This window comes from Garra rufa, chromosome 6 (genome assembly GCF_049309525.1).
Source record: "Garra rufa chromosome 6, GarRuf1.0, whole genome shotgun sequence".
NCBI classification, from domain to species: Eukaryota; Metazoa; Chordata; class Actinopteri; order Cypriniformes; family Cyprinidae; genus Garra; species Garra rufa.
This window is the reverse complement of record NC_133366.1, coordinates 36,760,192-36,787,314: the sequence shown is the minus strand read 5'-3', so window position 1 is coordinate 36,787,314 and position 27,123 is coordinate 36,760,192. Positions and strand designations below refer to the sequence as shown.

Here is a 27,123-nt window from a genome sequence, read left to right as displayed (position 1 = left end):
GATGAAACTTACTAGAGAAGTATGACATAAGTGCATCTGTAAATAAATGCATTTTAAATTTACGTCTCGCACGCTTTAATGACCTTCAGATGGAACATATACGCTCGCTTCGAACTAATGAATAATGGGGGAATATCCTGTGATGTCCACTTCGAAGGGCAGTAATGTTGGAATTGAACAAACGTCGGAAGCGATGCGTGAAACACACAAAATGTGCAGAGCGGTGGGTCGCGAGGACTGGAATTGGGAACCGCTGTTGTAGAGTTTCAAACATGGAGGAGGAAACATTATGCTTTGGTGTTTTTTTGCTAAGGCAACAGGACAACTGCACCACATGAAAGGGACAATGGACAGGGCCATGTACCGTCAGGGCCAGGGCATTGAAAATGGGTCGTGGATGGGTATTCCAGCATGACAATGACCCAAAACACACGGCCAAGGCACCAAAGGAGTGGCTCAAGAAGAAGCACATTAAGGTCCTGGAGTGGCCTCCAGACCATAATCCCATAAAAAATCTGTGGAGGGAGCTGAAAGTTCGAAACCTTAGCAACTTAGAGAGGATCTGCAAAGAGGAGTGGGACAAAATCCTTCCTGAGATGTGTGCAAACCTGGTGGCCAACTACAAGAAACGTCTGACCCTTAATGATTGCCAACAAGGGTTTTGCCACCAAGTACTAAGTCATGTTTTGCCAAGTCAAATACTTATTTCACTCATTAAAATGCAAATGAATTTATAACTTCTTTGAAAAGCGTTTTTCTGGATTTCTCACTGTTCAAATAAACCTACCATTAAAATTATAGACTGATCATTCCTTTGTCAGTGGGCAAATGTACAAAATCAACAGGGGCTCAAATAATGTTTTTTCCTCACTGTACACAGGTCAGGCTCTGATTCATGCGGTGGTAAATCTGTGTAGGGGACTTGCTTTGACACACACACACACACACACACACACACACAATCATCATCATAGGCTGTATTTCTTTTTTTGCACATGCTTCCTTTTATATCACTCTCATACTCTTTTAATCCCAAACACACAAAGACACACACATACACACAGTCTGTTAATGCTTGGGTTTGGATCTCCCAAACTGAGACAGTGTTTTCACAAGTTTTCATGCGTACACACATACACATTCTAGCCCTGCCAGACACACACGCGCACACACACACACTCCCTGCAGTGACTGACCTTACTTCCAGAGTCCTTGGCTCCACATTCTCCCTTATCGTACCACCATTTGTTTTTCAGCTTGTCTAAGATGCCTTGCTCACTGAGTTTCAATACTGCAAGGTTTACTGGCGTTCTTCGCGTATGGGAAATAACATAAATAACATTACCAATGTTATTTTATGTTATTGTCAGTAACATTTGCACTCGCTAACAGCGCTGGTAATGATTCAGCCCTGAGCGTGGTGGCGATTGGCAGTCTGCGCTCCATTTGGCAGTCGGCAAACGCGGCTTTGCCGTGCCAGATGTGCACAGACTCATCGCCGCGAGCAGGAAGCAGAAACAGCGCCCGCAGACGAGCCGTGTACCTTTGGGAATGTCTTTTTTAGGTAGTTTCGATTTCATTCTGGAGCAGATGTGTCTGACTGAAAGCTCCTGCTGACCAACTAACGGTGTAATAAAATTTGTCGGTGCCTCGGCTTGTTTCCTGGAACGGCTGGTCGTGCTTCCTGCTCATTTGCATTTCGTTCATTTCATTTTTTACCCATAAGTCCCGAGCACGAGTCTGACCTTTGACTCCCCGCCTCCGCTGCCGCACTCTCCTTTGTCGTACCACCATTTGTTTTTCAATTTATCCAGAAGCCCCTGCTCGTTCAGTTTTAGCACTGCAAGGTTTACCGCGTTTCTTAAACAAACGATAAAACATATTTGTCAGACAGCATGAGGGGGGGGCGGGGCTGCAGCGGGCCACGCCCCCCACAAGTTGCATAGAATGAATGGAACATTGGGTTAGACAATCCATCAATCAGTCAATCAATCAAATCAACCAACCAATCAAAATGACGTTAAACAACCCATTAAAATATAAGGTGGTCGAGCTTTAAGAGTTCTTTTTTTAAACTCAAACTCTTGAGGCAGGAGGCTAGAACAGAGGAGGATCAGCAATAGTATCAGTTATCACACAACCGCACATACAGATCCTCAAATCAGTTAGCAGAGAACACTTTAAGCATTGAGGCAAACAAATCTGGTTAGAAGGATCAAGAGGACAGCATGCATAGTTCAAACAGTGCATCATCAAATGCATTCATAATCAAGTTACTGGGTTTTCAGCATCTGAATCGTCATTCTTTAATGCTTATGGCGACCATTCAAAATCCAAGTGCCCAATCACATGCATTGATTATTACTCATTATCAATGAATAGCTTTTGTCATAACACAGTCTGGTTGCAAGAGGCCATTGCTTCAGTCATTAAGAACAGACATGCATCCAATAAAACAGATACTTAAGGCAAACATGAGTAGAATGGGTCATACTAACCACAAACGAACATATTATCAGGTTTTCACTACTACACTATGCTTTGCTTCAGAGCTCCTTGCTTAACAATAGTTTAACATTTGCCGATATTTGCTTCATTGAACACATGGCAATTAATTATCCGCAAAATAGGAGAAAAAAAGCTTCAGAACTTGAAGACTATTGGATAAAACATCTGAAACCTTCTCTTCAATTATTTACTGAGCTCCATAGACTTCAAAGAATGGCATGAACTAATCTATTAATCTAGGGCTGTCAAAATTTGAATGATAACACAAAAATACATTTATTAAATAGTTTAACACCATTAACGCATTTTTCACAAACCTGAACCAACAAAATTATTGAATCCATGAAGCGCATTATTAGACCGTTTTCCAAGGCTGCATGATATATTAAATCCATTTAAAAATGACAATAAAGCATAATGCTATTGTGAATTCACAAATGCTATGAGTCAATTAAATAAATATATGCAATGCAGGATTCTAGAGAGCATCTGATTGGACAGAAAGTTTGAAGAGAAGCTGAAGTGCAGGGTGACGTCATCAAAATCATTGATCCATACTGGCCTTAAGTTATAGATTGTAAGTTTTGAATATTTATATCTTGTAAATGCGAATTTTGTCATTATTTTGGAGCACAGCTTACAGATAACCTTAAGGCTAACATGTTCATGATAAAATACAAAAAATGTCAATTTTGATTTCAAGGGGACTTTAGGATTAAGTCCATAAAGTCTGTGAAAATGATTTAATCATTGCAGATGCACATATAGCCACAAATTACCTCAACTCAATAATTACAAGTATTATTAACTTCCCAAAAAAAGCAATTGAATGCGTTAATGTGTTAAATACAAAAAAATATTAAATTATCCACAATCAAATATTTTCATCTGACAGCCCTAATATTTTCATTATTCACATTGCATTTTAATATAGTGCTTACTCACTTCCTAGAAATCTTATTAAGCTTATGTTAATAATTTCCTATTTGTTTTAGACTCCATTTTCTACACCATCAGTCTTGGAGAGCACTGGTTGCTAGGTAACCTGCTTGTCAGCTGCCAGCTAGGCTTTTTAAAGCCCTCACTATCCGCAGTTTCCTTGGCAACTCTCTACACTGCTGTTTTTGCCTGGGTTGCCATTCATCCCTACACTCAGCACTGCTGTTACCTAGTTTACCTCATTTTAAAGAGGGACCCCCGGCCTACATCAGGGTAGGTGGGATACTATAACAACATGGGCCATATTGTTATACTACTCCACCCACCTTAAAGCAGATCCCTTGGGTGTAGCGATGCCGTAGCCTTTAGAATCAAGGTTCCCTCCGACCTTCATGGTGTCACAGGGCTTGCGCTGCTCGATGTACTCATTCATAGTGGACTCCAGAAGGTAAGCATATTTGCCTTTGGATTTTCGGACACGCAAAACGCCTTCCACCGTGTTTTTAACAAACACAGAAGGCTCTGCGCTCTTCATGTACTGCCACATCTTGTCAAAGAGAGCAATCTTAGATCTCTGGTTAAAGAGAAGAAAGAGATAAAGAGAAAAAAAAGGAGAGGTTTAGATTCAGGTTAGTGAGGACATGATGGATAGCTATATCTTTGTTTTCATTGTAAATCCGAATGTCAAGAACATGACATGACGTGCATTATTGTGTTTTTATCAGCTGTTTGGACTCTCATTCTGACAGCACCCATTCATTACAGAGGATCCATTACTGAGCAAGTGATGTAGTGTAATGCTAAATTTCTCCAGATCTGTTCTGATTAGGGTGAGGGGTTTTATTGTTACTTTGTTTTTACCCCTTTAAGCAGTGGCAGAGTTTTTTCTAAAATATTATAAATATTTGAAAAACATTGATCTTATTCATGACATGACAAGGTTAGTTCAAACCCCACAAAAACATAATGTCATTTATGAATTACTAATTCATGATTAGTAAAAAAAATAATACATTGTATCTTTAAATTAATCTAAAACCTAATCTAAAAATGATGTGTACATCCATATGTAATTAAGGTCTAAGGTAAATATGTTTTTTTTTAATTGAAGGTTGAGCTATGGTCCACTTACCCTAAAGAACTCTTTGGTGGAGCCTGCATCCAATGTCCCATAAGCAATCTCAGTCTGTTTGGCCAGGTCTTCGGCACTCTCAATAGGTGACACCATCCTCTCCACAGTGAGAAAGGCAGCCAGGTTAGCCGTGTAGGAGGAGATGATGATGAGGGTGAAAAACCACCACACACCACCAACTATACGGCCAGACAAAGACCTACACACAGCAAACACAGTCAGCCACACACAACCGCTCACACGCTCCACCAACAGAATCTTGTTACTGTACTATCCAAAAGATAGAAAGAAAGGAAACCCTTTCACTTTGGAGAAAATGGGGAATATGCAGCCGAAACACGGTACCACTCCAAGAGGGCAGGAAACGGCGACCTTGTGCATCTTACTGTTCCCAACCGAGTGAGTACATGTTCACAGAAGAAATGTTCAACCAAAATTTAAACCACAAATTTGATTAAACATTTCTAATCCTGTGTTAGCTCTTTCTTCTTATCCATGGAACACTTAAATTAGGGAGTTGTATATAACACCTAGAGCATTTTTCAAACTAAATGGATATGAAGCACGAGCTGCAGGAGCGTGAACATACACAAACCACGGCATCTTTGGGAAAACTGACGATGCACAAAGTCGAAAGCACACCCCACGCGCTAGCCAGCTAGCATTAGCTCCCACTGCACGCACCAACCTTGGCGAAATATCGCATCCCTGCTGCATAAAAGCGCCCAGAGAAAACCACAGACTATTAAAGATCCCAAATTCGTTCGTTGATTCGCTAGGGCCCAGCTGCCCATCCTCAAACTCCTCAGTGTGCCACTCGTAAGGGCTGAAGCGGCTAACAAGGAAGAGCACAACGCTAACTCCGATGTAGGCGAATACAATGCACATCCAGATCTCGTAAGCCAACGGGTCCAGGAAAGAGAAGACACCCGGCTTGGATTTCTGTGGTTTCTTGATCATAATGGATATGCCCAGACTCATGAAAGGTTTCGAGAAGTCGATCACCTCCTCTCTGACCAGAGTGATGGTAAGAGGAGCTACAGCTATGTCTGCTTTCTGTCAATAGTGAAAAGAGGAGGAATTAGTTGAATGACACACATACTGACACTGGTGTTCACTGTTTCTCAGTAGTACACTCTTGTGTGTGTGTGTGTGTGTGTGTGTATGCTTCACTTCTCACCCCATACACCAGTTCTCCAACCATGCCATTCCAGATCTTGGTCTCAGCATCTCGTGCACCATACTTTCCATCTGCTACAATCCTCAGCTGATACTTAAAGCCACAATGCTTTGCAATCTCGGCGGCCAGGTCCACACAGTATCCCTCATAGCGCTCATTATCAGTGAATAACTCTGCATTCTTTTTCAGCATTACATATGGTGCCTCCTACAACAAACATGCAGGGAGGGAAATATGTTAACATATCTTCAAATGTAGGCGATTTCAGTTGCTCTTGATATCATGGAATATCTCTTACCAGGATTGTTGTCACAACAACTGTTTTATTCTCCATTCCCATGGTGTCGTTGGGGAAAAGGTCAGATTTTGTCACCGCCATTTTGTCCACCTCATTCCAATAACCAATCTGAGAAAAAGCACACACTCTTGAAATTGAACTTTCTGAACACTTCTGTTGAGAATACAAAACAAATAATCAAATGTTTACTTTGACAAAGTTGGGGTTAGGAATCAAGAATCAAGAATGTTACCCCAAACTATTGTTATGGACATTTTGGTTCAGTTTAGGGCTCTACAATGTATTTTTTCCTAAATGTGAATGGAACGCTGTACTTAAATATTCTGGCAGTGTTTCCTACATCACTATTCAGCTCTGGTGCTGTGGTACGACTGAATCAACAGTGCCAAGGAAAAATAAATTATGTTTCTGGGCTGTCTGCTTGCAGTCTGACTTGAATGTGATGAAAGAGAAAGAGTGTGTGCAGTGAAATAAGACAAAGACGATAAATTGTCAACACACCTTTATACTGTGTTGGCCACACTGGCTACGCAAACATCCTTCACAGGCAAATCACTTTTATGAGCTGATTCTTTGTAATGAATTACAAAGACTAAGAAATCATTCACAAACTCATGCCCATCATTCATAAAAGTCATTATTCATTTATTAACTCTTCAGTATTTCATGAAAGCATATTTTATTAAGCTTTCAGCTACCAATGAAAGTATAGTACTTTCAGATGAGTTAAACAGTTTATATTGACTTACATATATTGTATATTTTTTGTTTTTGTAATTTTTTAGTACTAATGCTCATCAAGGCTGCCTTTATTTGATCAAAATCCAGAAAAAAACGTAAATGTAAAATAACAGTTTTCTATGTTAATATTTAAAAAATGTAATTTTTGTGTACTTTTAAAAATTTAATTTTCTGTGATGCAAAACTGAATTTTCATCTGCCATTACTACAGTCTTCAGTGTCACATGATCCTTCAGAGATCCTTCCAATATGCTGATTTATAATCAGTGTTAAAACTGTTGTGCTGTTTAATATTTTGTTGCAGCCTGTGACACTTTTTTCAGGATTCTTTAATAAATAAAAAGTTAAAAAGAACAGCATTCATTTAACGTAGAAATCTTTTGTAACAACATAAACTAGAGTTTGAAAGTTTGTGGTCAGTAATTTTTCATTCTCTCTTTTTCTGAAAGAAATTAATACTTTTATTCAGCAACGATGTGTTAAATTGATTTAAAAAAGTCACAGCAAAGACTTACATTGTTAGAAATGATTTCTATTTTAAATAAATGCTGTTCTTTTAAAGTTTTTATTCATCAAAGAATCCTGAAAAAAAGCACAGGTTGCAAAAATATTAAGCAGCACAACTGTTTTCAACATTGATAATAAAAGTAATAAATCAGCATATTATAATGATTTTTTAAGGATCATGCGACACTAAAGAATGGAGTAATGGCTGGTGAAAATTCAGCTTTGCATCACAGGAATAAATTATATTTTAAAATACAATAAAATAGAAAACCATTATTTTAAACTATAATAATATTTCACAATATTACGGTTTTCTGTATTTTCGATCAACTAAATGCAGCCTTAATGCTTATAATAGAATTCTTTAAAAAACATTTAAAATCTTACTGATCCCAAACTTTTGAATGGCAGAGTATATAGTTTTTAATGTAATTAATGGCAAAACTAAATTTTCTGCAGCCATTACTCCAGTCTTAAGTGTCATATGATCACTCAGAACTCATTCTATTATGCTAAATTATTAAGAAACCACTGGCACTCAAGAAACATTATTAATGTGGAATAAATAGTCCTAAAGAACAGCTTTTATTTAAAACAAAAGCTTTTTGCAATTATTGCTATTGAAATCAGAATCTTTAGTAAAAATTCTTACAATACCCATCCCCACCACATGTACTCAAGTTCATGAAAACAAAGAGATTTAGTTTCAGTCTGTGTTACCTTTACAGGCCCACTGTTTTTCAGCTCCATGACATTGACTGTATAATTCACTCTTCTGCCGTACTGATCGAATTGAATATTTCCTGTCAATCCATCCACACGCACCTGATAAAACACACATGCACAAATGTTTAACGTTATTAAGTTTTCACACACAGACAACAGACATTAATAATATGCCAGCAGAGTGGACCTGTTTTAGAGCACGCTCTATCTCCACCCCCTGAGCCCACGGCACTGCAGGATTGGCCAGGCAGTCTCCGTTGTTGCCACGGCGACTGATGTCAATCCTTTGTTTATGCAGAAAGCGGAATGCCTCAGTCATTACTTGCACAGCATCATACGTAAGAGCGGAAGTGTACTGCAAGGGAAAGATATATGAAGACCATAAAAATGTCTTTTTGCTGTTTTATGATAGATATAATAACATCCATAATAAATAGAGATAATAACTATGTTCAAAATGCTGGCAGCTGCATTTTTATTTCAGCATAGTTTAAATATTTGCACTCCTTCACCCTGATTCTGCTGTCTGCCCCAGGGTACTCCTTCTCCTCCAGTGCTTCCCAGCGCTGGTCAAATTTAGCAACGAGTGGGTCATCAAAATCCACTATCTGAAATCCAGAAACATTCGCTCCCCCATACTGAATCTTGGATAAATCTCCATCCACAAAGCCCTGAAACACACACACGCTTTTTAATAATTAATGCTACACAAAACTGTGAGCTATTGCATTGTTAGTATCACAAACATTAATTCTACGAATTATCTCAGTATTTGCTCACCGCTGTGATGTTCCAAACCCATATGACTTTCTTTCATCCATATATAACAAAAAGAGATGCTTGGCAGTATGTCCAAGCTGCTCTTTTCCAAACAACAAAAGCTTTAAGGATTAGCTTTTTAGCAAATTAGAAAATATCTTAAATTCTGGTCAAACTGAAAGAAGGCATAATATTGTGTGAAATATTAATCACATTATTAAAATGACATTATTAAAATGGTGTGTTTATAACTATAGTAGTAGGTCTGCATCAGTTGGCTTATGCAGCACAAGAAATGGATGCGTAGGATTTAGTTCAATCTTACATATACAGGATAGGATTTACCAACAAAGTAGCTCTTAAGCACTGGTTTATCTTTAGTTTCCGGATACTGCAGTGGTTATGTATGAAACTGAATTCATTCAGGAGAAAAAAAATTGACAGACATTCAGGAAATTGCCTCTTTTGTGCCATCTGAAATTGACTCCACTCTGATGTTACTTTTCTTATAACTTTATTATCAAAGCTAATATTACGACATTAAACTCATAATGATACTTAATTCACATCATTTATTCTCAAAATGCTACAACTTTATTTTTTAAACGATTATTCTGGTAAAATTCCAATTCTGCCAATTATTTTAAGTTTTTAGCTTTAGAAGTCCTGGAATATATTGCATAAGCCATATTAGCTATTATCTGGTGCTTTTTAAAGGGATAATTCACCCAAAAATAAAAATGCTATATTTACTAATTACTAATCCTTATGTCGTTCCAAACCTGTAAAACCCTTGTTCATCACTGGAACACAAATTAAGATATTTTTGATGAAATCCGAGAGCTTTCTGACCCTGAACAGCAACGCAACTGACAGGTTTGAGGCCCAGAAAGGTAGTAAGGGCATTGTTAAAATTGTCCATGTGACATTAGTGGTTTAACTGTATTGTTATGAAGCTAAGAGAGTACTATTTGTGTGCAGAGAAAACAAAAATAACCACCTTTATTCAATAATTTCTTCTCTTATGTGTTCAACATGCATTCACAGGAGTACTACGATGCATACATGTAAATCCGGCATTCCGACATAGAATGTCTATCTCTCCTAGTTCATCGTCTGTATATTCTGGTTCACAAAAAATTGCAAGTCATCCTCTGTGTCGAAATCTTTACTTTCTTTTTACACTACCAGTCAAAAGTTTTTGAACAGTAAGATTTTAAATGTTTATTAAAGTCTCTTCTGCTCACAAAGCCTGCCTTTATTTGATCAAAAGTACAGCAAAACAGTACAAAAAAATTAAATATTGAAATATTTTGACTGTTTAAAACAACTGCTTTCTATTTGAATATATTTTAAAATGTAATTTATTCCTGTGATCAAAGCTAAATTTTCAGCATCATTACTCCAGTCTTCAGTGTCACATGATCATTCAGAAATAATTTTAATATGCTGAGTCACTGTTCAAGAAACATTTTATTATTATTATTATCATCATCAATATATTTTAAACAGTTGAGTACATTATTTTCAAGATTCTCTGATGAATAGAAAGATCCAAAGATCAACATTTATCTGAAATAAAAATCTTTTTGTAACATTATACACTATATAATTTAAAAGCTTGGAGTCAGTATAATTTTTTAGGCTGAAAAATTATAGAAATCAATACTTTTATTTAACGAGGATGCTTTAAATTGGCAAAAGAGATGATAAAGACATTTATAATGTTAAAATAGATTTCTATTTCAGATAAATGCTGTTTTTCTGAACTTTTAATTAAAGAAACCTGAACAAATTCTACTCAGCTGTTTTCAACATAATAATAATACTAAATGTTTTTTGAGCAGCAGATCAGAATATTAGAATGATTTCTAAAGGATCAAGTGACTGGAGTAATAATGCAAAAATTCAAAATTGAAATCACAGGAATAAATTCAATTTTAAAATATATTCAAATAGTAAACAGTTATTTTAAATAGTAAAAATATTTCAAAATTGTACGGTTTTTGCTGTACTTTGGATCAAATAAATGCAGGCTTGGTGAGCAGAAGAGACATTAAAGATCTTACTGTTCAAAAACTTTTGACATTTGTAAGACATTTGTAAGACAGCTTGTAAACAAGGCACAGCGCATATGGGTTCTCAGAAAGCTGGCTCCTGTGTCAGCAGCACCACACGCATGTGTCGTGGTACTCTCATGAACATGCGACGAAGACTGACACAGAACAGAAGAAATTGTTAAATAAAGTTGTTATTTTTGTTTTCTTTGCGCACAAAAAATATTCTCATAGCTTCATAAAATTAAGGTCGAACCACTGATGTCATATGGACTTATTTTAATGATGTCTTTACTACCTTTCTACGCCTTGAACATGGTTGTTGCATTGCTGTCTATGGAGGGTCAGAAAGCTCTCAGATTTTCAAAAATATCTTAATTTTGTTCTGAAGATGAATGAAGGTCTTACAGGTTTGGAACGACATGAGGGTGAGTAATTAATGACAAAATTTTCATTTTTGGGTGAACTATCCCTTTAAACTATTGGGAGCTTGACAACGGTATAGCAAGAACATTGAATATCATATGGTTTTGGAACAAAAAGAAGGTGAGGAAATAATAACAAAATTTTCTTTTTTGAGAACCATTTCTTTAACCGACAGCAGTAAAAAAAAAAAGATCTTTGACAACTTACAAAATTCGCAATGATGTAATGATATCCTTTCACATGTCGACCGATCGTGATGACCTGAGGAGAAGCAGGCAAAAAACGTTGTTCACAAGAGCAATTTAATTAAGCATCGCATAATGAATGTCGAAGGTGTACGCAGTACATCATTCTTTAACTACATTGCTGACCTTACACGTGTGCTGTAATGTGTTTTTAGTACGTCATTCACCTGCTCCATAATGTCCTTGACTTTGTCCTGTTCACAGTCTAAAATGACTCTCCTCTCTTTCTTGTTCTCCAGGTCCTGAAAGAGGGAGCGATATGCCTCGTCTTTCCACTCATCCTTCAGGTTTCCAACGTTTATGGCTGTTACCTGCCATTTCCTCTCTGCTGCTGTGTCCAGCACTGCCTGCAGGGTAGACAGACCTACATAGAGAGACACACAGCAGTGTGCACGTGAGTGCCTCCCATCAAATGTCTTCATAAAATTTTTCATCAATCTGCTCAAGCTTTAATTACCTTCCTAAAGTGTAATTGCTTTAAAACCCCACGTCTACTAGCTTCACTGTGTCTTTTTAAATGAGATTCAATCTCAATTACGGTTACTCTCTGTTTTAACCACTGTTCTACTTTAATCAACCACTACTCCAAATTACACCCAGAGACCTTGATATCAGAAGTATTTTTGTTGCACTAGAAGGCTCCTTGGGATACTTTTTCTCCTTCATTTATCATTTCTCCTCCTCAGTCTCTTTATTTCAGCATTCTCTTTTTTGGTCATTTGCCCTTTCATACTCCTCTTCTCTTAAGCTTCCCTCCTTACTTACTCCTCTCCCTCTCTCTATGTCTCTCGGTTGATTTCATATCTAGGTCTTGGGGGAGAGATTTATTTCGCCGCCTCAAACCAGAGATGCAGCATATAACGGACACTCCAGTCAACAGTGAAAACATTCAGAAAGCATTCAGCTAACATGGTCGCAATATCAGAAATTCTGAGACTGCCAAAAAATGTTAGGTAAGAGCTTACAGAATATGAGTTTATGAGCCCTTTTACAATACTTGTTACATCTAAATATTTCTTTTTACTTAATTATTTAAAAGAAATGTATAATTAATTATTTCTAATTGAGGTCAAATGTTTACATGCCCCTTTCAGAATCTGCAAAATGTTAATTATTTTACCAAAATAATTGGGATCATACAAAATGCATGTTATTGTTTATTTAGTACTGACCTGAATAAGATATTTCACACAAAAGATGTTTAGATATAGTCCACAAGAGAAAATAATAGTTAAATTTATAAAAATGACCTCGTTCAAAAGTTTACATCCCCTTGATTCTTAATACTGTGTTGTTACCTGAATGATCCACAGCTTTTTTTTTTTTGTGGTTATTGTTCATGAGTCCATTGTTTTGTCCTGAACAGCTAAACTGCCTGCTGTTCTTCAAAAAATCCTTCAGGTCCCACAATACTTAGTTTTTTTTTCAGCATTTTTGTATATTTAAACCTTTACAACAATGGCTGTGATTTTGAGATCCATCACACTGAGGACAACTGAGGGACTCAGCTGCAACTATTACAATAGGTTCAACCACTCACTGATATTCCAGAAGGAAAAACCATGCATTAAGAGCCGAGGGGTGAAAACATTTAGAAGATCAGGGTAAATTTTTACTTATTTTTGTCTTCTGGGAAACATGTAAGTATCTTCTGTAGCCTCTGAAGGGCAGTACTAAATAAAAAAATATGATATTTAGGCAAAATAATGAAAATACACATCGACATTCTGTTCAAAAGTTTTCCTCCCCGGCTCCTAATAGATCCTTTTTTTCTTCTAAAGCATCAGTGAGCGTTTGAACCTTCTGTAATAGTTGCATACGAGTCCCTCAGTTATTCTCAGTGTGAAAAGATGGATCTCAAAATCATACAGTCATTGTTGGAAAGGGTTCAAATACACAAAAATGCTGGAAAACCAAAGAACTTGTCATACCAGAAAGATTTTTCTGAAGAACAGCAGACAGTTTAACTGTTCAGGACAAACAAGGGACTCATGAACAACTATCACTATAAATATCTTATTCAGGTCAGTGCTAAATAAACAACATGCATTTTGTATGATCCCTTATATTTTGGTAAAATAATTAACATTTTGCAGATTCAGATTCGGGATGTAAACTTTTGACATCAACTGTAGAAGAACCATCATTTTGACTAAACAGACATTGTAGTTCAGATTAGTCATTGACATTTTTATAGTGAATACACTTTTTTCTTGCTTTGCTCTAAAACATTTTATTGGCTAGAAACCGCTCTTTATGAGTGAAATACCTATAAAATTAAAATAAAATCTATAATGATATTAATGATCCAGTAATAACGCTGGTTTCCAGTAACAACTGGAAAAGGCAAATTTATTGGTCAAAAGAGGAAAACATTTTAATAGATGAAAAAGCTTTATATCCATTCAATTAAATCCACAGACAAATTGGAAAAATTGGTACTATCATACCTTTAAATCCCGTGACAAGTAAGGATTGTAAAACAAGTCTTGAGGAAACTTAATGGGCAAATATATGTTTTTTAAAATTCATTTTACCAGCAAAATTGTCACAAAATAGTGTGAATATGAAATATATTCCAGCAAAATTGTCACAAAATAGTGTGAATATGAAATATATTGCCTAACTGTAATGCAATTATGCAATAAACAACACTGTGTCCTAACCCTAGTGAAAAATAAATATACTAAAATGTATTTAAAATACATTTATTTCATGCTATACTACAAATACATTTACATCTTATTTACTTAATAAATAGACACTGCAATTGTACCTTTAGTATACTGAACTGGTATATTTAAAGTCTAAAAGCTAATTTTGTACTTAATGCACTTTAATTGTGCGGAAGTAATGCTTAAGTCCAACTAGAGATATAATTAAATATATCTGATCGTGCTAAAGTGGAACGATTGCAAGTTTACTTTAGGTACACTTTAAATAATATCTTTAAATGCAAAATATTTAAAGATCATACAATCCTCATCAACACTGACATTAAAACATATTTTAGGCTTAATATTAAGAAATGTGCATTGTGCACAAATAGTATACCAAATAAAGTTTAATTACAATTTTTATATTAGTAAGTCTCAAGGGATATGTCAGTACATATGTTAATAGACTTGAACTATACTTACAGTAGTATAAAATAAATGCATTTTAAATCTATTACTTTTTTACTAGAGCAGCTTTGAGTAATACTTGCCAATTGTTTGGTTTCTATTTTTGTGTTATCGTACTTTACACAGCAGTGCATTCCACATAAAATATTTAATTGGCTAACACTGTATCAAGCTGTACAGTACTTTTACATTCAATTTGTACAGATAAATTGCTTGTCAAGAGAAAGTAGTCATGTTACATCTTTTAATTTTAAATTAAATAATTAAAAGATGTATAAATGAAGGAAAAAATTGAGTGACTAAGAGAGAGAGCAAGAGAGAGGGAGAAAGAGAGAAAGAGACTGTAATGTGCTTATCTGTAAGCACTCCCAACTCACATTCTCTTTCTCCAAGAGGCATTTCACCACAAAGTAATAGGACTATTGATTGAATTCTCTAGTGCATGTGTGTTTAAGTGTGTGTGCAGGCAGCTCTGAAAGAACCTTGGCTGAGGAAAATAGATAAAAAATGCATACATTTCTCAAAAGACAGAGAGAGAGAGAGTGTTTACCTCTGTCGCTGTCGTACAGATAGGCAAACTTCTCCCACTTGTAATACTCCACCAGGCTGATGAGAGGACCTTTGATATCAGGCCTCATCTGCAGAACAAACTGGTTTAGTCCATCAGCTGGAAAACTAGGCGTGATGAAGGACACGTGCAGCGTCTCGCAGAATGACGTGATGGTGTTCACAGACTTCTTATCGTAGAAGCCGAAGATGGCATACACTCCTCTGGAAAACTGTGAGCAAACTGAAAAAAAGTAACAGACATCAATATACAGTTGCTAAAAAATTGTAGTACATAAATAAAGCAATGCAAACATTACAACATATAAAATTAAAAAGTGTATAAATCAACAACACCAGCAGGTAAAGTTACAGCAAGAATTTGCATATCTCTCGCCTCCCCTGAGCCCACTGAATTTTAATAGACCCCCTAAAGCATACGGTGAGTTTGGTGGGGGGTAATTGAGAATGAATGTGGAAAGGCACGTGAGAGAAGGGAATGCCTCCATCGCGATACAATTGGATATGACTGATTATGTTCGGCTGTGATTGAATCCCGCCTCTTGTGTTTGTGCGCATTACGCGTTATGCGAATCAGCCTGAATGAACAATATAATGGCATCAATGGAAACACTAAGTTTAAAAAGTAAGTAAACAACTCACACACTTAGATAGAACCACTTTGCTACATCAAAATAAGATTTGAAATGGAATGAAAACATGATCTGTGGGAGTTTTTGGTGAATAATCGGTTTGGTGAAGTTTAAAGTAAATCTTTATGTCCGTGATCAATATTTACTGAGCTTTAACAAATAAAATATTGTTTAAATAGGCTTCTAGCCATTGGTTGTTGATTATATGTAGCAGTGTTGTTTTCGTCAACGATGACGATGACGAAATCATTTCGTTGACGCCACGATGACGAGATAAAAATGGCTCGTTGATGACTAAAACATGACGAGACGTGTGTGAGTTTTCGTTGACGAGACGAGAATAGACGAAAATGTTAGTGGGTGGTCCGTCAGACGTTTAAAATGCATGACATTTCCACTTATTGTGCATGCCAATTAAAACTTAAAAAGTATCTGACGCTATGGCAAGCAGTTTTAGCATTAAATACTCTTTGCCATACTGGTATGGCAAGCCGTTTTAGCATTCCATCCTTGTTTGTCTTTTATGTTCTAAAACATTCCTTCATTATTGTAATTATTGGTGAAAATAGTCGATCCGGAAGCTCACATTGTGTTGAACTATAGATCTGCTATTTTCAGAACTTATAAGTGACACTACCCAACAGCAAAATACTTACTGACCTACATTAATTTGTTAAAAGACTACTTTTTTCCCTTTTTTTTGACTAAAACTAGACTAAAACCTTTTTGACTTTTCGTCGACTAAAATTGGACTAAAACTATCACATATAGAAGTGACTAAAATTTGACTAAAACTAAGAAGCATTTTAGTCCAAAAGACTAAGACTAAGACTAAATCTAAGATGGTAGTCAAAAACAACACTGATATGTAGGCAAATGTTTGGACTAAATAACTACAGAAAACCTCCTTACGTTACTAAAGAGAAGCACATTTAATCACAAGTTTGAGATTTGATATTCTGCTGATTTAAAATGAAACATATGCACTGATAAATCATTCACAATGCAGTTAACGCATTTACAAAATACATAACGTGAGATTTCATTTCATCCCAACGTTAAGAGAACATGATGCCAATGTAATCTAAATGGGCTGAAATTAGTATTCCCAATTAAATATCCAGTGTCATAATTAAAAATAATAATAATAATACAGTTAGATTATATTGAAAAAAATATTTATTATTAGCCATAGTTTGACATTAGTTAGATTATGGGTGGTATGGCTGGGCACCATTGGTTTGCAGTTTTATTTTGTGCTGTAAATAAAAAAAATATTTAATATATAACCACCTTGCATTAGAAATAACCATGTGATAATGATATTTGGATAATCTGAGTTCAGTGAATGAGTTAAAAACTTGACACAGCAAACAAAAGATGATTATTCATAACAAATTATTTGTACAATGAACACTGAAGTCCACTGAAGTTTTAAAGTCACTGTAAAATATCAACATGGTTTTGCAACCACTCTTAAAAATAAAGGTGCTTCACGATACCATAGAAGATCCTTTTTTGTCTAAATGGTTCCATAAAGAAATTTTAACATCTGAAGAACCTTTCTGTTTCACAAAAGATTCTTTGTGGCGAAAGAAGTTTCTTCAGATTATAAAAAGGTAATTCCAAAAGACGGTTTGTGCTGGCGCAAGCTGTTAGTAAATCTGGCCCTTTATGTTAAACCCCTTAATAAGTTCTGTATTTTCACATTACTCTATGCGTTAGTGTTGCAATCCTGCCCACTAATAGCCATGCAGATATATTGGTATTAAAAATACTGTTCTATGGTACAGTATATTCGTCATGCTGCAAAACCTTATTGGTGGTTAAATATTTGCCTGGATGACAATGTATTAAAGTATCGTAAGTGTGCAGCCCTGAGAATAAATATAGTGGAAAAGTGTCATATAGACTAAGGAAAGGGATGCAGGTCATGATGCTCAAGATTAAACTTTTCAAGACTCAGGACTTGTCAGGTCTGACATTTGAGAAAATATTTAACTTACATACAAATGCAGCTTTTTTGGACTATTTAAAGTGGTAAGCTCATTGTCACTGGTGTGAGGTTCTCTTATGCTAAATTTAGGAAGAAGACTAAAAGGCTAAATCAGTGCCTGTAGTTCTATTGGTTGATAGGCTAGTCTGAGTGTATTGAGCTTAATCTGATCTGAGAATGTGTGACTGAGCATTGAAGAGAAAGAAATGGATTAGACACAGATAACGCCCACTCCTAAACCGGCCTGGCTTTTTAAACACAATAAATCTATGCAAACATGATATACACACTAACTCAAACCACTGCCAACAACCTAAAGTATTTAGTCTGCAGTTGATATAGAGTCTCTTATTTTGACAGAAGCTACTAATTGATCTACACTCTAACCAACAGCACAGAAATCAATTGGAGAATTAAGTGTGTTTGCTTGCACTTTGAAAGTTCAATTTCAGTCAGATTAAAGCAATAAATCATCTTTTTAAAACATCACGTAATCTTTTTAGTCTAACTGAAATCCTGCCAGTGTGGAGCAAAATCAGACTACAGATCTATGCACAAGTACTTAATGTTGGAGAAGGTCAGCTGATATTGTACATTTATAGAAACAATTCAACATGACACATAAAATTTATCAACATTAAACCCTGAACTGACCTAAGCATACTGTAATGTAGTTCAGACACAGTATTAAGATATTTGTGATCTCAAACATAACACGATCATACACATTGTGAACAACATAAAAACCTTACATTAAAAAGAAGAAGACGAAAAAACAAGAAAATGAAAGGCTTTTAATGTCAAAATAGTTTGATAATTTGACATTTGATAATGTCAAATATTCTCTTTTAGGCAAATGCTAATGGAATTTGGCATTAATTACATAAAACTAGGGGTGGTGCATTATGAATATATGCACAATTATATGCATCTTACGCTACGCCTACATCCTTTGTAATCTGCTGGAATGCCACTCTCTCGTGAACATGCATACAACAGTTAGTGGAAGCTAGAGATTACAGTTTATGAAGTTTTAAATATGGATATATTTTATACAAATAAAAAAAAATGCTTCACTTCAACCCAGAAGGCCTGCATTAAACCCCTGGGGCCATGTGGAGTACTTTTTATGATGGATGGATGCACTTTTTTGGGCTTCAAAATCCTAACCCCCCATTTACTGCCATTATAATACAGTGACGCATTGCTGCTACACACATATTTTTTCCACTCAATTACATCATAATAACAAGATTTAATGTCATTAAAACAACTTATTTCAACTTCAATCAATCTTTTTCTTTTTAAAAACGACATCTTTTCTCGTATTAACGAGATTATGTTGTTAAACAACAACTTTCTCTCATTAAAACATCTTTTCTCATAATAACGACAACAAATTTAACAACATAACATCTTGTTATTACGAAAAAAGATGTCATTTTAATAGGAAAAGATGCAGTTAAAACAACATAACATTGTTATTACGAGTAAAGATGTTGTTTTAACATAACATCTCATTGTTACGACATAACTGAGCAGAAAAATATTATGTGTGTGGCAGCAATGCATCACCGTATTCAGGGGCGTCATGCACTCATTATTTCTAAGGGAGGGGGGGGATTCGTCATGTGACACACAGCAGCCACAACAGCACTTAATGTTTTTGTAATTTTTCCTTTTTGAATTTAACACTGAAAGTTAATGTGAATAAAAACATTGTAAGTTAGGCTACTAATCAAATTATTTCATTGTACAGAAAGAGAGCAAAGAACATTTACATTATCAAAGAACATTTTACTGAGAGTCTAGAGTTCAAGCACTCTCAAAAACTCCAATTAAAATTACTGAAGCAGTTTACAATATAAAATGAATATCTTACTTACAGATTCATACACACATTTGCACTTTGTTGTTTTTGACGAGAGAATTCACCAGAAATGTCAATGCTATCTCACGACCAATTTGTATGTATTTTTACAAAGTGGCTAATTCGTACGAATTTGTACGACCTCATTGGTATGATTTTGTACGATTTGTCTAGATCCCAGTGACAGGTAGATTTAGGGGCGGAGTTAGGTGAAGGGCTTCCGTACGAATTCATACGAATTGGGGAACTAAAATACTAAAATACATACGATTTAAGAAAAAATGAGTGAGGTGAGGTGAATTTGCCACCTCGCAAAATATGTACAAACTGGCGTGAGATCAGGCGAGCAAGGGAAGAAAAAACTGGCATTTTAGTGATGACTCATCTGAACTCCTCTGATTGGTTACTGCATTCATAAACTCAACAGCATCGTGTGTGATTGGTTATAATGCGCAGTGCTGTAAAAGTGTGTCTCACACTCAGGCTCAGCGCCAGCTAGCGAATGCAGATTTGAATTTAGCAGCTGATAATATGATGCACTGAGTGTTCTAATCATGCTGGTGTGATTGTGTCAAATATAGAAAATATTAATCTGCTATTTTTTGACTTTTGGAAGCTGCATTTAAAATCCACTTGGCTCAAAATCGGATGAAGGCACGCGCTTGGAGCCAAGACATTTTTTTATATAACTTTGATTGTATTCTTCTGAAAGAAGAAAGTCATATACACCTTGGATGGCTTGAGGGTAAATTATGGGGTAATTTAAATTTTTTGGGTGAACTATCCCTTTTTAAAGTAAACTGTGTTTTAATGTTGACAGAATTTGTTGGTAACAGTCTATAGCATTCTGATTAATTGAAGTAACTGGTTAAAGTTAGGTATTTAACATAAAAGATAACCAATACATTTAATAAGTTAATTTCAAAAATGGCCTCTAAAAAGGTAAAAAAAAATGCCCTTAGAAGTCAATTCCAAGGGACAAACATTGTCCTTTAATGGAAAAGTTCAACTCTGACCCTGGTATAATTAGTTATTAAATACTGAACACTAATCTGAATATCAGTGTGCATGTCCCCCTCAGTATATATGTGACCCCGAGATACAACTGTTTGAAAATCTGGAATCTAATATATATTGAGAAATTGCCTTTAAAGTTGTCCAAATGAAGTTCTTAGCAAATATACCTGTGCCACTTAGAGCTGGTTTTGTGGTCCAGGGCTATGCAGTGTAGGGCAAAATATGTACATATATAATCTGTTTTTGATGTGCTCTATTTTGCGTATGTAATTCCATGTGTATATGTACAGCACGTGTGCTCATTGAACTATGAAACATATTCATAATCCACGCTGCAACTTGTGCTCACACAGAATGATCTGCAGACAGTCTGCATGCAGTCGGAAAGCTAAATATGAGACTTTGATCAGCAGTCACACGGAACAGTAGAGAGAGCCTGCTGCTCCTGCTGCTGTGTCTGAGCTGGCACTGCCACACATCAGGGCTTATGGGATATGCCTGTGTCTGAACGGGGCCGCACACATACATGCACTAGGGATTCATTTGTGTGTCAATTGCTCTAGCTGTCTAAACGTGTTGTCAGTACAGTAGGGAATTTCAGTATTGCAATTTGTATGCCATATTCATACTGGGAATCCTGACTATGTTCTTCAAGCCTATTCTTCCAGTATAATCAACTGATGGATAAGCAATAACTGCATACTCTTAAAAAAGTTGGTTCCTTAAATGTTCTTCACACATAATAATAGTTCTATTTGAAATATACCACCCTGAAGAACTGTTTTGTGCTACAATAGTTCCTTGTGTTAAAGTTTAGGGTTCTTTATTCTCGCCTTTTTGATTTAAAATTTGTAACTGTTAAAAAATCTTTTCAAAGCCATTTCATTATTGTGTTTCGGAGCTCAAACATCCACAGACTGTTAGTTCTAGTGCAAAAAGAGTTTTGCAGATTTTCAGATTACTGAGAAGAAGGTAAACTCTGTGAACTAATTAGATCTGTCAGCTGTTATTGGCATAGACATTAAAGTCAATTGACAAGACAGCCTATCCGTCAATCAGTGGTAATCAGAAATCATGGGTGTTTCTGCATTTGACCTTGGATGAGGGAGAGATGCACCCACATTAGCATTTTTTCCAGGGCATTAACATATCACTCCTGTCATTTATAATTTGAATATGCAGATGTTATTAAGACTTTATGACAGAAAATGTGCTTTGTTAAAGCTTCAAAGTCTCTCCTCATAAGTTCAGAGTGAATATTTCATGAACATCACACATAAACGCACACTACTATGTAGGGGCGATATAATTCATAATTAAATTGTATCATATTATCCACCTTATTCTTTAACACAGAAGTAAGCCTATTGGTGAGACTTCTGGTTGATTAGCCGATATAGGGAAATAAAGAGAAGAATAACAACATGCAGTAAACGGTAAAACTGTTTGTACTACAAATCAGTGAGTTCATATTTAAAATAATACATTAAAATAGTATGGTAAGACAGACCCATAAAATTTACAAATGGCTGCCAAGAAAAAGGTGGATATATTGAATACAACAGTTCTGGTTTCAGAGTTAATGTCAGAATCTGGATTTAAAATGATGAAAAAAATATTTTTAGTTGTGTTGCAACTAAATATTTTGTTATATAAAGCAAACCACAAAAGTTGAGTGACACAATTAGCAACAGAACTGCTTTCCGCTCACTTATCTCTCACTCTCTCTCTACATACATAAAATATGAAAATAGCCTATTATTGAGCAGTGTTTCTGCAAAATTTCTAATCAACATGGCCCTTTAACATCACAACTTACCAAGGATCCTTGTATTACCAAGGATTCAGAGTTTCCCACTTAGACTTCTAATTGAAGGGCACGAAACTATAGTACTATAGTAAAATAGTACATCATCAGTAACGTAATTTCATAATTTAATAAACTAGTCATAATCAATGTACCATGACTCTATGTTTTGATTTGAACTGATTTGTAGCCGAGTTACTTCATAGTAAACTTTACAGCATTCATACTGTTATTGACAGTGTTGGGGGTAACAGATTACAAGTAACGCGAGTTACGTAATCAGATTACTATTTCAAGTAACTAGTAAAGTAACACATTACTTTTTAATTTACAAGAAAATATCTGAGTTACTTTTTCAAATAAGTAATGGCAGTTACTTTGTTTTCTTTATGTATGTAATCCCACTGTAACGCAGGACTCAGGGAAGCTTGTAAGATCCAGATGCGAGCTTTATTTAACACAGCGTAGTCAAGACAAGCAGGGTCGATCTCCAAACAAACAGAAACACGAAGGCAAGACAAAAGCGTAATCCAGTAATCAGGCAGAACGTCAAAATCCAGTGAGCAGTCCGAAAGTAACAAATAAACAAGGCTATGAAACTAAGACAAACTATGGCAATGGCAAAATAACTGTGACTATGACAATGAAACAAAACTATGACTATGAAACAAAACCGTGAAAATAACAAAACAAGGCAAGGAAATCCGAAAAACGCTTATTAAAGTCCGCACAGCAAAACAATACTTCGCGGGGCCTGTTTGGTGTAGGCCTCCTTAAATGGCCACCAAACAGGAAGTAACCAACGAGGCAGCAGAGGGAGCAGCAACAGTCAGAGTGAGTAAGGGCTCCCTCTGCTGGCCTGGCGTTACAGAATCCTTGGAGGACCTGGGTCGTGAAGCAGTGGCAGACAGTAGAAACTTGGAGGACCTGGGCCATGGAGCAATAGCAGACCTGGATCATGAATTGGAGATGGGCCTGGACCATGAAGCAATGGCAGACTGTGGAGTAGTGGAAGCCATGGCGGGCCGGCAGAGCAGGAAGCCTTGGCGGTGCAGGCAAAGGAGGAAGCAATGTCGGAGCAGGCAGAGCAGGAAGCCATGGCGGAACAGGCAGAGCAGGGAGCCATGGCGGAGCAGGAACATTGACAGTGGTTGAGCAGATAGTGAGTTCATAACAGGGTGGTACCCCCTTTTGAGGATCTGCAGCGGGAGCTGCCTCCTCAGGGGGTTCCGCCGTGGACGCCGCCTCCATAAGAGGCATTGGCGCAGCGGACACGTGGACAGACTAGGCCTCCGGAGCAGACTCATGGACAGACGAGGCCTCTGGAGCAGACTAGTGGACAGACTCATGGACAGACGAGGCCTCTGGAGCAGACTAGTGGACAGACTCATGGACAGACGAGGCCTCTGGAGCAGACTCGTGGACAGATTCATGGACAGACGAGCCCTCTGGAGCAGACTCGTGGACAGACGAGGCCTCTGGAATGCAGTGTGCAGCCCACACACTTAAAATGGCGATGGCCATCACAGGCAGTACAGTGGTTAATGGGATGCCCACCGGGCTGGAAGGTGTGAGGCTTGGGAGCGTCAGTTTTGCGTGAGTTGCTTGACTTGGGAGCGTCAGCTCTATTGGTATGCCTGCAGCCCACACTGACATTAGAGGAGGGTCCATTACACTGGCAATCAAGACATGGCGTGGCTCTGGCAGGTCAGGCGAGACATGGCGTGGCTCTGGCAGGTCAGGCGAGACATGGCGTGGCTCTGGCAGGTCAGGCGAGACATGGCGTGGCACTGGCGGGTCAGACGAGACATGGCGTGGCTCTGGCCACTCGGGCGAGACGTGACTTGGCTTTGGACGCTCGGGCGAGACGTGACTTGGCTCTGGACGCTCAGGCGAGACATGACTTGGCTCTGGAATAACAGCAGCAACTTGGCTTGGCTCAAGAAGATCTGCTGTAACTTGGCTTGGCTCATGAAGATCAACTGTGGCTTGGCTTGGTTCAGGGACAACAGCAGCAACTTGTCTTGGCTCATGAAGATCTGCTGTAATTTGACTTGATTCAGGAACAACAGCTGCGACTTGGCTTGACTCATGGGGCACAGCTGTGACTTGGCTTGACTCATGGAGAACGACAGCTGTGTCTTGGCTTGACTCATGGAGAACGACAGCTGTGTCTTGGCTTGACACATGGAGAACAACAGCTGTGTCTTGGCTAGACTCATGAAGAACAACAGCTGTGTCTTGGCTTGACTCATGGAGAACAAAAGCTGTGTCTTGGCTTGACTCATGGAGGACAACAGCTGTGTCTTGACTTGGCACAGAAAATGTAGCCCTGACTTGACACCAGAAGATCAGGCATCACTTGACTTGATGTCAGAGGAACGGTTGTGACTTGGCTTTGAAGGGATGGCTGTGACTTGACTTAATGTTGGACGAGCAGCTGTGGCTTGAATTGGCTTAGAGTGAGCAGCTGTAACTTGACTTGGCTTTGAGGGAAAAGCTGTGACTTGATTTGGCTTTGAAGGCACCCCTGTGGCTTGGCTTGACTTAGCTGGAATAGCTGCGACGTGGCTTGGCTTTGCTGGAGCAGCTGCGGCTTGGCTTGACTTGGCCGGAACAGCAGCTGTAACGTGACTTAACTTTGCAGGAACAGCAGCTGTGACATGACTTGACTTGGCCAGAACAGCAGCTGTAACGTGACTTGATTTGACAGGAACAGCAGCTGTAACGTGACTTGACCTGGCAGGAACTGCAGCTGTAACGTGACTTGACTTGGCAGGAACAACAGCTGTAATGTGACTTGATTTGACAGGAACTGCAGCTGTAACGGGACTTGACTGAGGAACCTCATCTGGAAGGGCAGCCATGATAGATGCAGATTCTGGAGCAGGAGAAATGACGTGAACAGGCTGTAGCTTGACTGAAGTGGCATAAGCAGGTGCTGGCTTGGCTGATGTGGGTTTAGGGAGACCAGCTGCTCGAGCCGACAGCAGTGGTGGGTCCTCCACACTGGACACCAACCACCTCGAAACATGACATGATAAAGTGCAGATGTAGAGGCCATTTTGTGTACAAGGTCCGATGCGACCGCCATCTTGTGCAGTGGCTCTGGTGTGGCGGCCATCTTGAGTGCAGGCTCTGGGCTGGCAGCCATCTGGTGAACAGGCTTTGGGATGGCGGCCATCTTGGCGACAGGCTCTGGCGTGGCGACCATCTTGTGCAGTGGCTCTGGAAGGGCAGCCATCTTGTGAACAGGCTTTGGAATGGCGGCCATCTTGTGAACAGGCTTAGGGATGGCAGGCATGGCATGAGCAGGCCCTGGAGCGGCAGGCATGGCGTGAGCAGGCTGTGGCTTGACAGACGTGATGTGAGTAGGTTGTGGTTTGGTAGATGTGACGTAAGCAGGCTGTGGCTTGGCAGACCTGACATGAGCAGGCTTTGGCTTGGCATCTGCAATCCCAACAGTAAAAGACGATCCCGCAAGCAATAACGCATAGTCAATATATTGTTCCAAAGTCCAGTGAATTTTGCCTCCAGGCAGGCCAGAACGAATGGGGTGAGTCAGTCCTACTCTAAAAATGTCCATGAGTGCCACATTATTAAAGTTAACCAAGGGATATATTTGGCAAAAGTCCACAACATAATCCTCAATGGGGCGATTACCTTGTTTTAGACAGAGGAGGCGTGATACCGGGTCCATGATGATCTGTGTCCAAAAGCCGCTGGATCTTTGGTAGGCGAAGTATTTCTGTAATGCAGGACTCAGGGAAGAGTGTAAGATCCAGATGCAAGCTTTATTTAACACAGCATAGTCAAGACAGGCAGGGTCGATCTCCAAACAAACAGAAACACGAAGGCAAGACAAAAGCGTAATCCAGCAATCAGGCAGAACGTCAAAATCCAGTGAGCAGTCCGAAAGTAACAAATAAACAAGGCTATGAAACTAAGACAAACTATGGCAATGGCAAAATAACTGTGACTATGACAATGAAACAAAACTATGACTATGAAACAAAACCATGAAAATAACAAAACACGGCAAGGAAATCTGAAAAACGCTTAGTAGAGTCCGCACAGCAAAACAATACTTTGTGGGGCCTGTTTGGTGTAGGCCTCCTTAAATGGCCACCAAACAGGAAGTAACCAACGAGGCAGCAGAGGGAGCAGCAACAGTAAGAGTGAGTAAGGGCTCCCTCTGCTGGCCTGGCATTACACCCATTTTATAAACCAATGTTTTTGCTGCTGACCTTCGCTGATCCAATTCAACCATACTAATAAGCAAAAATTACTTTAGACTAACATTAAACTAACATTTTAAACTAACATTTGTGCTCAATTTTTTTTATTGCTGAAGAGTGTTGAACCTTCTCCTACATCCTAGTTTTCCTTCAGCCTAAGGCTTATTCATTTCACTTGGGCTTTTATATTTGCCAAAAATAGAACTTATTAAAAAAAAAAAAACAATCAAGCCCTGTCCAGGTTTAAAATATAACGCAAAAGCAATGTAAAGCATTACTTTACATAAAAAGTAACCAAATAACGTAATTAGTTACTTTTTTAGAGAGTAACGCAATATTGTAATGCATTGCTT

The 27,123-nt window shown here is 37.8% G+C and overlaps 1 protein-coding gene across 5 annotated transcripts in view; it reads right to left on the bottom strand.

The window, feature by feature from the left end:
• gria2a (glutamate receptor, ionotropic, AMPA 2a) overlaps positions 1-27,123 on the bottom strand; it is a 44,753-nt gene that overhangs the window by 6,459 nt on the left and 11,171 nt on the right. For 3 of the 5 annotated variants that reach the window (XM_073842744.1, XM_073842740.1, XM_073842742.1), the window contains exons 3-14: positions 15,194-15,433; positions 11,686-11,882; positions 11,481-11,534; positions 8,544-8,702; positions 8,219-8,386; positions 8,026-8,130; positions 6,058-6,165; positions 5,760-5,966; positions 5,268-5,635; positions 4,580-4,778; positions 3,774-4,021; positions 1,746-1,860 (exon numbers count right to left, since the gene is read on the bottom strand). In XM_073842744.1, coding sequence (XP_073698845.1) covers positions 1,746-1,860; positions 3,774-4,021; positions 4,580-4,778; positions 5,268-5,635; positions 5,760-5,966; positions 6,058-6,165; positions 8,026-8,130; positions 8,219-8,386; positions 8,544-8,702; positions 11,481-11,534; positions 11,686-11,882; positions 15,194-15,433 — 2,168 coding nt within the window. Of the gene's footprint in view, positions 1-1,196; positions 1,312-1,745; positions 1,861-3,773; positions 4,022-4,579; positions 4,779-5,267; positions 5,636-5,759; positions 5,967-6,057; positions 6,166-8,025; positions 8,131-8,218; positions 8,387-8,543; positions 8,703-11,480; positions 11,535-11,685; positions 11,883-15,193; positions 15,434-27,123 lie in introns of all 5 variants that reach the window. The other 2 variants (XM_073842741.1, XM_073842743.1) reach the window with 1 other exon arrangement.